This window comes from Quercus lobata, chromosome 6 (assembly GCF_001633185.2).
Source record: "Quercus lobata isolate SW786 chromosome 6, ValleyOak3.0 Primary Assembly, whole genome shotgun sequence".
Lineage (NCBI taxonomy): Eukaryota > Viridiplantae > Streptophyta > Magnoliopsida > Fagales > Fagaceae > Quercus > Quercus lobata.
In genome coordinates this window covers 14957881-14972357 of record NC_044909.1, presented here as the reverse complement: position 1 = coordinate 14972357, position 14477 = coordinate 14957881, and the positions used below count along the sequence as shown (strand labels likewise).

The following is a 14477-nucleotide window of genomic DNA, read 5'->3' as shown; positions in this document are numbered from 1 at the left end:
TATAGTTAAATTAAGCATTTTGTTCACAATACATTTTAATGTTTGATCTTAACTCGTTTAATACTCGAGCTTAAACTTGTTTGCTGAACAAATGAAAATAAACTTTTTTTTTTTTTTTCTTTCCGAATCAAGCTTAAACTATTCATGAACCGTTTGCTTCGTTACAACCTCTATCCATAATTCAAATACTCCACCACCCAAGGCCCCAATATTATAGAATTATCCTTTACACCCAAAAAAAAAAAAACTACTGTTTAACACTTTAACTTGCTGCCATTTCCAGTTATTGGTGATGATTCAGATTGAGTATTTTTAAAACTAAAAGTTCAATTTCTACTCAAACCTGGTCGAGAAGCCTAGAAGTCTAGAACCGAAATATCATTCCTATCGAGAAACAGTTGGACACTCATTTCATCAAGAGCTCAACACGCACGGCACCTCCACTCCTTGACTCACTCGATAGTAGACGCTCCAACAGTGCTCCCATCCCACGAGCATCAACAGCGTCGTCTTGGTCCATGATTTCTGAGTTGCTTCCATTACTACTTCACCAAAAAGTTGTGTATATCTAATCATTCTCAACCTTTCTTCAAACCATTAGCACATATTCCTTGGTGTAAACAACAATAAAAAAAAATGCTGGTGAAGCTCCAGCATTTAGATACCAGTTGCTTCCACGTACTGGATTCTACAAGAGCCTCACCCTGCATAGGAGTTTCAGTTTCTCCACTGGACCATGTTGAGCTGATTACCAACAGACACAGAGAACATAAAGTTCTTCAATGTCCCAGTGGAGAAATTAAAAGGTTTGATGTGTCCCATGAAAGAAGTGGTGGTGTTGTTCATGAACATGGATTGAAGAAACCCAGTTTGGCAAAAAACCCAGATGGGAAACAGAGAGAACGCCGTAGGGATAGTGGTAAACTTGTGAATAAGAGGGATTTTGGTGTTAAATTCAGACTGGGAGGTGGGAATGGATTATTGGAGAAAGTGCACCCTAGGTGTTCGACGAAATGGGTCTCTTATGGTGGATGCATTCCTGCAATTTTGCAGGCTTTGGATACGGTTCAGGATTTAGATGAGGCTTTGAGGCCATGGGAAGACAGGATTGGTAACAAGGAAAGAAGCATAATTTTGAAGGAGCAGCTGAGTTGGGAGAGGGCTTTGGAGATTTTTGAGTGGTTTAAAAGGAAGGGTTGCTATGAATTGAATGTGATTCACTACAACATTATGCTTAGGAGTCTTGGGAAAGCACGGAAATGGAGATTTGTGGAGAGTTTGTGGGATGAGATGAGTGTTAAGGGAATTGTGCCGATAAATTCCACTTATGGAACTCTGATTGATGTTTACAGCAAGGGTGGGCTTAAGGAAGAAGCCCTTCTTTGGCTTGATAGAATGAACAAACAAGGTATGGAACCCGATGAGGTTACTATGGGGATTGTGGTTCAGTTGTTTAAGAAGGCAGGAGAGTTTCACAAAGCTGAAGAATTTTTCAAGAAGTGGTCATTTGGTGAATCTTTGAGGCATGAGGGTAGCACTACTACTACAGCTATTGCTGAAGTAGGGAGTTCTCTGCATGCTCACACTACTTTGAGCTCACATACGTACAATACATTGATCGACACATATGGGAAGGCTGGACAACTTAAAGAAGCATCTGAAACTTTTGCACAGATGCTCAAGGAAGGGATAGCTCCAAACACAGTGACTTTCAATACAATGATTCACATTTGTGGCAATAATGGCCAACTAGATGAAGTGGCTTTGCTGATGCAGAAAATGGAGGAGCTCCGATGCCCACCTGACACAAGAACATATAATATTCTCATTTCCCTCCATGCTAAGCATGATAATATAAGCATGGCAGCAAACTACTTTGTGAAGATGAAGGAGGCTAGCCTCAAGCCAGACCTTGTGAGTTACCGCACCCTCTTATATGCATACTCAATAAGGCATATGGTTCACCAAGCTGAAGACCTACTGTTGGAGATGGATGGAAGTGGTCTTGAGATTGATGAATACACCCAGTCAGCTCTGACTAGAATGTATATAGAAGCTGAGATGCTTGAGAAGTCATGGTTGTGGTTCAGGAGGTTTCATCTTTCAGGGACCATGAGTTCTGAGTGTTATTCTGCTAATATTGATGCATATGGTGAGCATGGCCACATTTTGGAAGCTGAAAAAGTTTTCATTTGTTGCCAAGAACAGAAGAAGCTGAGTGTCCTTCAGTTCAATGTGATGATTAAAGCTTATGGGATAGGAAAGTGCTATGATAAAGCATGTAGGTTGTTTGATAGCATGGAGAGTTATAGTGTAGTTCCAGACAAATGTAGCTATAGTTCTCTAATACAAATTTTGGCTGGTGCTGACATGCCACACATAGCAAAACCCTATCTGAATAGGATGCAGGAGGTAGGACTGGTAAGTGATTGCGTCCCATATTGTGCTCTGATATCGAGCTTTGCAAAATTAGGTCAGTTGGAAATGGCAGAGGAACTATATAAGGAAATGATCAGATTTGATGTGCAGCCAGATGTCATTGTCTATGGGGTACTGATAAATGCTTTTGCTGATGTTGGGAGTGTAAAAGAAGCTATGAGTTATGTCAATGCAATGAAAAGGGCAGGTTTGCCTGGAAATACGGTCATATACAACTCCTTGATCAAGCTCTATACCAAAGTTGGCTACTTGAAAGAAGCAGAAGAAACATACAAAATGCTTCAATCATCAAAGGAGGGTCCAGCTATATATTCTTCAAATTGTATGATTGATCTTTACAGTGAACGATCTATGGTTAAACAAGCAGAAGAGATTTTTGAGAGCTTGAAGAGAAAGGGAAATGCAAATGAGTTTACATTTGCAATGATGTTGTGCATGTACAAGAAAATTGGGAGGTACAAGGAAGCCGTTCAAATTGCAAGACAGATGAGAGAACTGGGACTTCAAACTAATTTGTTGAGTTATAATAATGTGCTTGGGTTGTATGTGATGGATGGCAGATTCAGGGAGGCAGTGAGAACCTTCAATGAAATGATAGAAGCTGCTATTCAACCTGATGATTGTACATTCAAATTACTTGGAGTTGTTCTGGTGAGGTGTGGAGTTCCAAAGCAAGCAGTTGGCAAGCTGGAAGTAGCAACGAAGAAGGATGCTCAGAGTGGTTTGCAGGCTTGGATGTCAACTATCTCATCTGTAGGTAAAGTGGATGATTACGCTGACATATGAATATTTTCTTTGCAACCAGTGTTTTGAGTGTGACCTTTCTGATTAAAGGTTGCAAGATAAAGTTGATCAATGATATTCACATGCTGACCTGGTTGAGATCTTCTTAACTGTATTTCTTGTTTGAAGCTGAAATGCAATGTGAATTTGAAAATGTCCATGATCCTCTGTTCAACTTATGTATTGCGTAAACCTGAAGGCACTAGATGGATCAGAGAGAAGTCCAACAAGAACATGTACTGAGGGTCTGAGGCTGTGAGCAAAAACATATTGCCCTTTTTTTGCGTGTAAGATATGGTCTTGTAACAGTTGACTGCCTGAGCAGTGTATGTATACCCGACCCCAGTGTACTCAGAATAAGGCTTTGTTGAGTTGTATTGAACATTTTGTAAATCCACTTCTATTAGAAGCCTGCATGGCATAGTAACTAAGAATGCCAATGGTATCCTCTATTGAGGTAACAGAAATTTCTCCAAGTTTTATTTGAATGTGACACCACGTTAATTTGGCCTGGATAGAGAGAATCCATTTGCACTATTAATATGGAGTTTTCTCTAAATATTGCCCATCTTCAAGCTTTAGGATCTTCTTCTCTATTATTTTTAGCTGATATGAGCAGGGTGTCAATTATTAACTCACAGGTAATTGCTAATATATCTAAAATAACTGTGTTTTTGTAGCTTTTATGTTGGTTCTTTTTATTGTTTTATTTTTTATTTTTAGCAAAGAAAATGATAGCTGTTTTTATTTATTCAGAAGAATCATATGCAGAGCTATAACAAGATGCAGAGAAGAAACCCAAGAGGTTCTTCTGGTCAGTAAAAACATCAAAAACCTAAACAAAACTACAGCTGAGGAGAATAGTTCAGGCAAAGCCGAGCATATATGTCTACATGCATGCAGATGCTATTGTACATAAAGCCACATTATACACCTGTATGTCATCACAAACTCATTATTAGTACTATCAATTTCTAGAAGTAGAAAAAATATCACTTATCATTAGTAGTGCAAGATAAATGCTACTAAGCTGCTGACTGTCCGGATAGTTGTTCCTTTGCTGGCATTGCCTTCACATGTTCGCTTCCTGGCAAGGCATTTTAATTGTGCAGGTCTTACCAAGGCGAGGTTTTAGCCATTGTTCTTTCCAACTTCAAACTCTATCAGAAGACAAGAATTTCCAGTTATATTCTTCTCATAATTTCACACAATGAATGAGATTAAAAGTTATCATAGTATGGTAAAACTTATGTCTTCTGACAAAAATGAATAGCTTTTAATAATGGACTCTTAACTGCAAACTCTCTTTGATCTGAAATGTGCTCTATTGCATTTTTTTATCAGTTATCTGATTGGTCTTCTATTTAATTTTTGTATGCTTCTTTTGAGGCTTCCAAACCGTAATTATGGTAAAAAAGAGTTGGATCTTCTTGAATCTCTTCTCCTTTCATGTGTAGATGGATTACACTTATAGTATGAATATAATATTTTTATTTTTTATGAACTACTTGTTAAATTTTTAGTGGGTTGTGTCAATAAGCATATATAACGTTCATCTTTTCCTGTACTTTTAATGTGCAGTCCACGCCTAACAAGTTTGTTTTCGGATAAAACTGGTGCCTGTATTAGGATATCTTCAAAAACTGAATATGCTGAGGTGCTTTCATGTCTTATGGTATGTCACTGTCATTTTACATGGCAGTAGTTTAGTAAAATTGTGATTTCATCTAAAATGGTCTTTACGAATTTCATTGGCTTTTCTTCCTCAATGGAGAGCAGAATCTATCAACATTTCTACTAGTTGATTGGGAATAGTCAAAGTATCCAACTTACCGCTGCATCATTTCAGAACAAATTTCTTGGGTCAAGATAAGTTGCTTGCTTATGAAGAGGTGTTTTGTTCCCGGTGGTTGTGGTGGGTTTTTTTTCGCAGTGGTGGTGGTGGGTTTTGTGGTTTTTTTTTTTTTTTTTTTTCGTGATGTTGGTGGGTTTTGTTCTCCGTTTTGGGTTTAATTTGAGTTTTTTTTTTTTTTTTTGCTTTAAATTTCTGTGTTTGGGTGTTTGCTATTTGGTGATGGTGGTGGGTTACTGGTGGTAATGGTTCTTTTTTTTTTTTTTTTTTGTTGATAATCGGTGGTAATGGTTCTTTTAATGGTGGTGGATGATTGACTTTGTGTGTGTGTGTGTGGTGTGGTGGTGGTGGTGATGGGTGGGTAATTGGTTTTTTTTTTTTTTTTTTTTTTTGGTGTGTGTGTGTGTGTTTGGTGGTGGGTCTTCTAGTGGTGCTGTGGTGGTGGTTTGGTGGGTTTGATGTAATGATTGGTGGTTCTATGGTGGTATTTGGTGCGGGTTTGTTGGGTTGTTTTTGGATTTGCTGGTTGAATATGGTGGTTTGCTTGGTGAATAGTGGTGGTCTATGGTGGTGGTTTGCTGAGTGAATAGTGGTGGTTTTGGTTGGTAGCAAAGGAAAAAAATGAGAGACAAAAAGATTTTTTATTTAACATTATTTTATTGTGTAGTTATTATTTTAATCCGTTGTATGAAAAAATAAAAACTGGAATGTAGGATGTAGGATGTATTGTAAAGTGAGTTTGTATAATAAATAAAACATGTTTTTAGATGGTAAAATTCCGACTTTTATACAATCCCCAATGCTAGTGCTCTTTATGCAACCTTGCTATAGGTAGGATGTAAAAATTTTTGAATTTACATACTCGAAAGGAGCATGATTGGATTTAGTTGCTAAAATAGAAACCGGGGGTTTTTACACATGTCAATGCTCTAAAGAGCATTCACACCAATTCTTCTAAAAGTTTCTGTCTATTTTATAATAAAAAAAACCTACTTTTTCTATTTTACACAATTATTTTTACAAAATTCTCACATCAAATTGTCTATTATACACTATTTTATTTAAATAATCATTTTTATTATTATAAATAACTTTATTAATATCTCTCTTTCATCTCAATTTCATTATTGTAGATATTGTATTTTGTCCACCCTCGATTTACGTGCTAGACTCCGAAAATTCCAAAAATATTAACTTTTCTCCATGGGGCCACAAAAACATCTAGATTGACGTGGCACAACCTGTTCGGGCATTGAAGCAATTAAAATGCTATTTTAGGTCAAATTGACCAAAATGCCCTTGGTCAATCCTGAGTTGACCAAAAGTCAAAATTGGTCAAAATCATATAAAAAAAAAAAAAAACATTTTTCATGCTTTTATATTAAACTTGAGCTGCTTGGAAATTTTCGTCAAGTTTGACCAAGTTTGATTTGACCGTTAGAATTTCAATTTCTTTAGTTTTCTGGAAACTAGACATCAAGATCTTTATAGGGACACCAAGATCAGCTCAATCCGAGTCCGATAAGACCTTCAAATATGCGTCCGAAGTTGAACTAGGGAAGAAGCCGAGATTGCTAATGTCAACATTAGACCCAGCGGCCACTAAGTGGCTGTTGGAAGCTGAAGGGTCTTTTTTCAACTATTTAACCCCCAAGCCCTCCTCAGATAAATAAAATTATTAAAAAATTATTATTTTAAAAAAAAAAAAAAAAAAACCAAATTTGGGCATTTTTTGCGCATTTTTTTCGGGTAGATTCTCTCTCTTTTCCTTTCTAAATTCTCTCCCAAACACATGCAAAAAACCTTTGATTTATCTCTTTTCTCAACAATCAAGAGGCAATGTTCTTGCACTCTTTTTCTTTTCCTTGGTCTTAGGACCTTGGATTTGAGGTTTTACGGGTGTAGATGTAGCTTTTTACCTAAAATTTACACCATTTGCTTTATCTTACTTTATAATATGCTTTATTGCTTTCCATAGGGCCAAAATGGGCATTTGCCCCTTTCGCCAAAACTTTCCAGTAAAATGCCCATATTCTAAATTTAGTAAAATGCCCTTGTTTTAAACTCGATTTTTAGAAAATCGAGTTATGTGAAATCAAACTAAAAAAAAAAAAAAATACATGTAACTCGAGTTCCTTGTAAAATTTCTCACATTAGTCGATTTCATCCAATCAAGTTTTTCATTGAAAATCAATTTTCTAAAAATCAAGTTTCAAAATAGGGGCATTTTGCTAGATAGTTTCAAAATAGGGGTATTTTGCTACATCTTTTGGACGAAAGGGGCAAATGCCCATTTTGGCCCTTTCCATAGTATATCTCTTGCTTTATCTTGCTTCCTAGTATGTTTTATAACTTTCCTAGCATGTCTACTTGCTTTTTGCCATGTTTTATTATTTTGAAGATGTTGGCCTAGCTTTCTTGGGCTAGGGTATGCCTAAATACTATGTTTGTGCTTAGATCTATATGCCTAGGTGCTTTTTATTACGTTTGTGCTTAGATTCACATGTTCATTTGCTCTTTGCCATGTTATGCCTAGACCTACATGTTCATGTGCTCCTTGCCATGTTTATGCCTAGATCTATATGTTTATGTGCTCTGTGCCATATGTATGCTTAGATCTATATCTTGATGTGCTTCGTGCCATGTTTATGTAGAGATGACAATTTTTCCCCGCCCCGCTTAACCCACCCCTCTCGCTTCGCCCCGCAAAGGTGATGGGGCAAGATTTTAGCCCTGCACCACGGGGTGGGGCGGTGATGGGTTTAGACTTTTTAGACCCACCCCGTCCCTATCCCGCCCCGTGTTGTTAAGGGTTATAATTGTAAATTTCTTATACCCTAAAACCCTACTATTTAAACAAATATATTAATATTAGCTTATTTTATTCTACCTAATGTGGTTCTCTACCTTTATTTTGTTATGTGCTATACTATGAGATTTTTTTTATGATTGTCTTGTTAAAAACTTGGATATATTATTCAATTTTTTCTAAAAATTGATTTGATTTGACGGGATAAATTTAGTTGTAATTTCAAGTATATTTTTATCAATGTAATAGGTTTCATTAAAAAAATTGTACTAGTTGTAGGGCAAATTAACAAAAATGAGAGTTTTACGGGATGGGGCAAGACAAAACCATGCGGGGTAGGGACGAAGACCCCATCCTTCGGTCCTACCCCGCCCTATTGCCATCTCTATGTTTATGTGTCTAGATCTACATGTTGAATGTTATGCCATGTGCTTCTATAGCATTTTTGTCTCTTGATATATCTCTTTCTTGCATTTTCGCCCTTAGGTAAGTTGTAGATCTAGATCTTGTGGTCTAGGTCTACATCCATATACCTAGACCTATATCAAAGGGTTTGGATCATTTCCTTTATGCATGTGTATGCTTCCTTGCTTTTATGCTTTATATCCATGTTTGCTTATCTAGATCTAGGTTTTTCCATGCTTGGTGCCCTTCGTGGGCTTGTGCTTGCTGGTCTTTGGGGCCACTTACTTGTTTTTGGTTGCATCCATCTCGCTCGTGGCCTATTTGGGTGTAACCATTTGTGAGAACACATCCCCGTGATGTTGGTTTGCTTGCTGCATACCCTTTCTTCGCTCCGTGCAATATCATGCTTGCCTTGCTTGCTTTGTGCCACCCGTTTGGCTTTCTTTGTTTCTTTGTATTTTTGCACGCTTGCCTACATGTTTGTGCATGAGTCCTTGTGCTTGCTTGTGTCATGAAGCCTAATTCTTACTATTTCATGCAGGTTCAGACCCGTCTTTGATACATGAGGCCCCAAGTCCCTTTTAGGAATTTTGCTTGATGGCACATGTATCGTCTGTACTCCAATTCAATGGAACTATGGACACCTGATCCAAACCTACATTTGTCATCTTAGGATACCCCTTTTTGTTTGACAACATGTTTGTTTGCCCTTTCGTGAGCTTAGCATGTTTGTTTTCCCCGTTTGGCTCTCTTTACCTCTTTGTTATCTTCTTTGCTTGTCTGTTGGCTACTTTCTTTGTTTGTTGCATGTACATGCTTAAAGCAAGGACACTTGGAGCAAGGGCACGACTCCTTAGGCGTGAGGCGCGAGCAAAAAGGGCAAGGATGTAAGCAAGAAGACGCAAGCCCGAACAGGGTCATGTTTAGTAGATTAGGAGGTTTAGCCTCCTCGTGTGTTTTTTTTCCCCCCTCTCTTAGCCACTTCTTTAGAGCATTGTATTAGGTTTATCACCCTTGTATCCAGTTTTAAGCCGCATTCCTAGGGTATGGCAATGTTTGTTTGATTTTTCTTGCACCTTGCTAGGCCATACCTTATGGATGTAGGCATGTATCCTTTATTTTTCCTACACTTTGCTTGTGCCGCGTTCCCTAGGTATGGCAATGTTCGTTTTACATTTCCTGTACCTTGTTAAGCCATACGCTTGGAATGTTGGCAATGTCTGCTTTACTTTCCCACTCTATGTGATAGTATTATGCATGATGTATGTATATCTATATGGGCTTGTATCTGGGTGATTGTGCACTTTATATGATGGACTCATGTGGCTAAGTGAGCGACCCTCACTAGTCATGAGTGCTCTTGACCTTGTAGTGTGGGTATGTGCTCAAGGCAATTGCTGTAGGTGTATATTCATGCTTTATTGTGTGCATGATCATCGCGATGTGATTGTCTTGATCCATGTCATCTGAGTGACATTGGTTTCCCCGTGTATGCGACATGCATTAATATGCTTGATGCTTTGAGGGGCTTCAGCTCATCTTGGCATGAGTATGTTGGCATGCGCCATATACACAAGCGTGAAACCTTACTAGTGTGCACCAAACGCGAAACTATGCTAGATTTTCGCCATGAAAATGGGGCGCCTCTGTTGCTGTATTCTCATAGCAAAAGTTTGGTGAGAATAGTGTTTTGTGTGCTATGATACGCTTGAGGCAAAAAGCTACTGCATTTTCGCCACAAAAATAAGGTAAAATGTTGTTGCATTTTCGTCGTGGAAATTAGGCAACGATTCCAAATACACTAGGGAAGCGTCGATCAAGACCACACCCTTTCTAAAATCAAACCTCAAAGCCCAATTTGTTTAAAGCCCCGAAAGTTAATGCCAATAGCTTGTTTTCAATTGCCAATGTCCTTAAATTAAGATTTTACCAAAACAATGGATTGTCCTTGGACAGGCGTTGTGGGGTGCCTAACATCTTCCCCACACGTAGCCAGACTTCCGAACTCAAGAATCAAGATTTTTTATCTATCTGTATTAGGTTAGGAAAAACGACATTTTTCTTAGCCTAGGATTGGTAATAAAATCAAATAGAGTCAGGTGACCAATCACATTTTAGAAAAAAACCTAATGATTGGTGGCGACTTCACTTACCTTTGGTAACTCTATTAAAATTGATTCATTTTCTAGTCACACACCAGAGGTATACCCTTTTTCACAACACTCAAGCTCCCAAGGTCACAACTCTGTGGGTGCCCGCAAGCATCGTCGCGATGGGTGGTTGAACCACCGCGAGGCATTGACAACGATGCTTTCTTTCTTCTCAAGGTGCTTTCTCTTTCTCAACTCTCCCTCTCTACCTCTCTCTCATCCTAAGCTGCCACATAGAACGTCATACTAACAGCTTCAACGACTACTCCAAGGTTATATTGGTGGCACTAGTAGGTTTTGAGGTTTTCTTATGGTTTTTTATGGGTTTGCTTTTGATTTGATTTTGGTTTTGGTTGATTTTGAGTGGGGTTTGTGATGGGTTTTTTGGTGGGGTTTGTGTTGATTTTGAATTGGTTTTATGATGGGTTTGAGTTGATTTTGAGTTAGGGTTGGGATGAGTTTTCCAATGGTTTTGGTTGTTTTTGGGATGGGTTTTCCAATGGCAGCAAGCTCTCCATGGCAGTGGCGACGGCGGCGGCTTAAATTTGGGTTTGGATTGATGGGTTTTTTGTTGAATTGGGTTTTAAGTTGTTGAGTTTTTTTGTTGATTTTGGGTTTGGATTGATTTTTGGTTTGATTTTCCTTTATTTTTAGTTGATTTTGTGATTGAAATATCTTGGATTTTGATGAATTGTGGTGGTGGTGATTAGTTGGTAGTTGGACGGTGTTGGGTGGATTTGTAGTAAACTAGAGACGGACACAAACAAAAAAGACAGAGAGAGAAGGAGAGAAATTATTAAAATATTGTATACAAAACTATAGTAACCATGTATATTGGTAACTATAACATCTTTGTATATTTACAAAAGTTTAGAAAGAGTAATGTTGGTATTTTTTGTGTCATATTGTGTAAATTTTTACACTTTTTACATTTTACGATGATTGATGCAATTGCTTTTTAGGAGTGTACAATAGGAGTATTGCTTTTTTTTTAATTGGAAAGGGATAAGGAGTATTACTTTAAGTGTGTACAATAGGAGTAACACACATGGTCGGGTGTAGATTTCCTCCCCTTACAGCTGGTGGGACCGTGTATTTTTCCGTCTAATAGGCCCTTTCCTACTGCATACATGTTGACATGACCTGTCACCTGCAAGTCCCATATAAGTTTGCTGCTGCCTTCGACTGATGGTAAGTACTAACCACTAAGTACAACGGACGATTCGATTATCAAAAAAAATAAAAAAAAGGTCGACAGACGATTCTGCTTATCATCATTCAAAGGAGCTGAGGGCTAGTGTGCAAGGAATATCCCTTATTAGGATGAAGCACACATGTGGAAAATGACAGATATGCTCACTAAAATTAAGTAATCTTAAAAATTTTAATATATTTTTAAAATAATATTACTGTTATAAATTAATTTATAATATTATTACAAACTATTGATATAGTCACTTTTTTATTAGTTTTGATTTAAGTCCATCAACATCACTTTTTTATTTATTAATAATTACTTATCATACCAGTAGTTTGTAAAAAAATTTGTATCTCTAGCAATTTTTTTTTTTTTTTGGTTGTAATTTTTGCAATATAAAACAAATATTGGTGAGCAGCAATTAATCGGTTTTCATAGCAAGACATTATAATAATTGACAATTAAAACAAAACCTGCCTTACATAAACCATCCCTAATAGCCTCTCTAATATTAACATGGCCTTTGCCGGCCAAATTAATCCCCAACTCTTTTTCTCTTTGGTGCACTGCAGCACTGTGTACTTGATCTCAAGGTTCCAGACTTCCCAGTTTTTAAGGCAAAGCATGTAAGATTTTTAATTACAGTAAAACCTATTACACATGCCATTTGGCACATACATCCATGATCCACATATACCGGTGAATTTAAATTGAAATCGTGAGTTGAATACGCCAGAAGTAAATTGCATCTGTTATTAACACTGCCCTTTTAATAACATATATGTAGAGAATGACAAAAAGGAAAACTGGACTTGAGCATAAAACCAGAAGTAAATGGCAAAGGAACAAAAGAGAGATTACTAGTATTTTAATATACTAAACCTACTGATGAATTTGAAATACATGTACAAACTCATTAATTAGATCAACCAAGAAAACAAACCTTCAAAATCTTAAATCTTGCCTAATAAATCTAAGTAATTTGATGTACAAAGATCAACCCATTTTCCCAACATCATCATCATGATATAAACAACAAAAGTGTCTCAACATTACATTAATAATTCTACCAGCTCCGGCAAAATCAATTTTCCTTTGAAAATTCTTCACATTACATTAATATCATTGTTGTGCCAAGCAACAACAATGTCTTCGTCTTCAAACCCAGCCTTCAAATCCTTCCATTGATGCTCCTCAAACTCAACCCCACCCTCCACCACTTTCACCTCCACCAACACCAATTCAGGCGTCATTTCCACCACCCCCACCAACAAAACCACCCTCCCTTTCCCCAACCCTACGCTAAAACCACTTTTCCCTTCTTCTACTCTATACCCTAATCTCCCAGCCACTTCTCTCACTCTCTCTCTCACCACCTCCCCTTTCACCTTCGACGTAAACAACAACCTCTTCTCTCTCTTCCCACACGCCGTCGTTTCCATAAACAACCCGGACAAATCCAACCCAGAAGACAACGATATAATCTCAAACGCATTCGTACACGACATGTTGTACTCGTACTTCCAACTACTCGATTCAAACACACTCTTCTCTTCCGCTGGTCTCAACGATTTCTTAAACCACGAGTTTTGCATGAGGCTCTCGATGCTCAATCTTGTATCGGGATTCGGATCCAGAAGCTGAAATATAACATGCCGCGCCGACTTCGAAAACCAATCTGGGAACCGATATTCTCGTCGATGGATTTTCTTGAACATCGTAACAATGTTACTGTCATCGAACGGAAGATAACCTGCGAGAAACACAAAGAGAATAACCCCACAAGACCACGCGTCGGCTTTCGTCCCATCGTAGCCGCGCCGCCGACAGACAACCTCGGGAGCCGTATAAGCCGGGGTCCCACAAGCCGTATGAAGCAAGCCATTTTTGAGCTGTTCGGGCAAAGCCGAGAGACCGAAGTCGGAGACTTTGAGGTTTCCGTCTTTGTCCAACAGGATATTCTGCGGCTTCACATCGCGGTGAGCGACGCCGTTTTTGTGACAGAAGCTTAGAGCCGAGACGAGCTGGTGAAAGTATCGGCGCGCGGCTGGCTCGGCGAGTTTGCCTCGGCGCGAGATTTTGGAGAAGAGCTCGCCACCTGTGGCGAGTTCGACCACGAGATAGATCTTGGTCTTCGTGGCCATGACTTCGTGGATTTTAAGGATGTTTGGGTGGTCGTGGAGTCGTTTCATGGCTAACACCTCTCGGATTATCCGAGGTTCCATTGCAGCGTCAACGGTTTTCGACTTGTCGATGATTTTGACGGCCACAGAGGTGTCGTCCTTTAGGGACTGGGCCTGGTAGACCTTGGCAAAGCTGCCACGGCCCAGTAATTTTCCCAGTTTGTATTTGCCAAGAAGAGTGGTGGATGGTGGTGGTGGCGGCGGCGGCGGTGGGATCCCTTCCATCGTGGTGGGTGGACGGAGAGGGGGGAGTTTTAACTTTTAAGAGGTAGTGGAAAAAGGCAAAAGAGTAGGCCACAATGCACATCAATGCTTGAGATTTTGCTTTTATAGCTAGGTTGATAAGAGAGAGAGAGAGTTCTAGCTGAGTTGTTGCCTACCACTGGCATTTGTTCAATTCCAGGGTTGTTTTTTACTTGTGTTTCCCAAATTACCCTTTTAGTTTTTATTTTCTCATTTGTTTGTGTTCTTTTTTTTTTTTTTTTTCCAAACTGTTTTTGTTTTTCCTTAAAAATCCCACCGCTCATAGGTCTTTGGTTTCCATATATTATGGGAAAATGTTTGAATCAAATTGATGGATTCAGTTTGATATTTTTGGTGTTTGCAATCGGACCTGACTAGACATTTATCTACTTTCTTGCTAGATAAGAATATGCTT

The 14477-nt window shown here is 38.5% G+C and overlaps 2 protein-coding genes across 3 annotated transcripts; one reads left to right on the top strand and one right to left on the bottom strand.

Moving 5' to 3' along the window:
- The first annotated feature begins 245 nt into the window (after positions 1-245).
- LOC115950542 (pentatricopeptide repeat-containing protein At3g23020) lies at positions 246-4468 on the top strand. 2 transcript variants are annotated; one of them, XM_031067732.1, is made up of 3 exons: positions 246-3863; positions 3979-4158; positions 4272-4468. In XM_031067732.1, the coding sequence occupies exon 1, from the start codon at positions 637-639 to the stop codon at positions 3223-3225; it is 2589 nt and encodes an 862-aa protein (XP_030923592.1). In that variant the 5' UTR covers positions 246-636; the 3' UTR covers positions 3226-3863; positions 3979-4158; positions 4272-4468. The 2 variants fall into 2 exon arrangements, with proteins under 2 accessions (XP_030923592.1, XP_030923591.1); XM_031067731.1 differs by having other exon boundaries at positions 3979-4468.
- Positions 4469-12432: 7964 nt separating this feature from the next.
- LOC115993747 (CBL-interacting serine/threonine-protein kinase 7-like) lies at positions 12433-14157 on the bottom strand. The gene has a single exon (XM_031117722.1). It carries the CDS (start codon positions 14042-14044, stop codon positions 12743-12745), a length of 1302 nt encoding a protein of 433 aa, XP_030973582.1. The 5' UTR covers positions 14045-14157; the 3' UTR covers positions 12433-12742.
- Between the last annotated feature and the right edge of the window lie 320 nt (positions 14158-14477).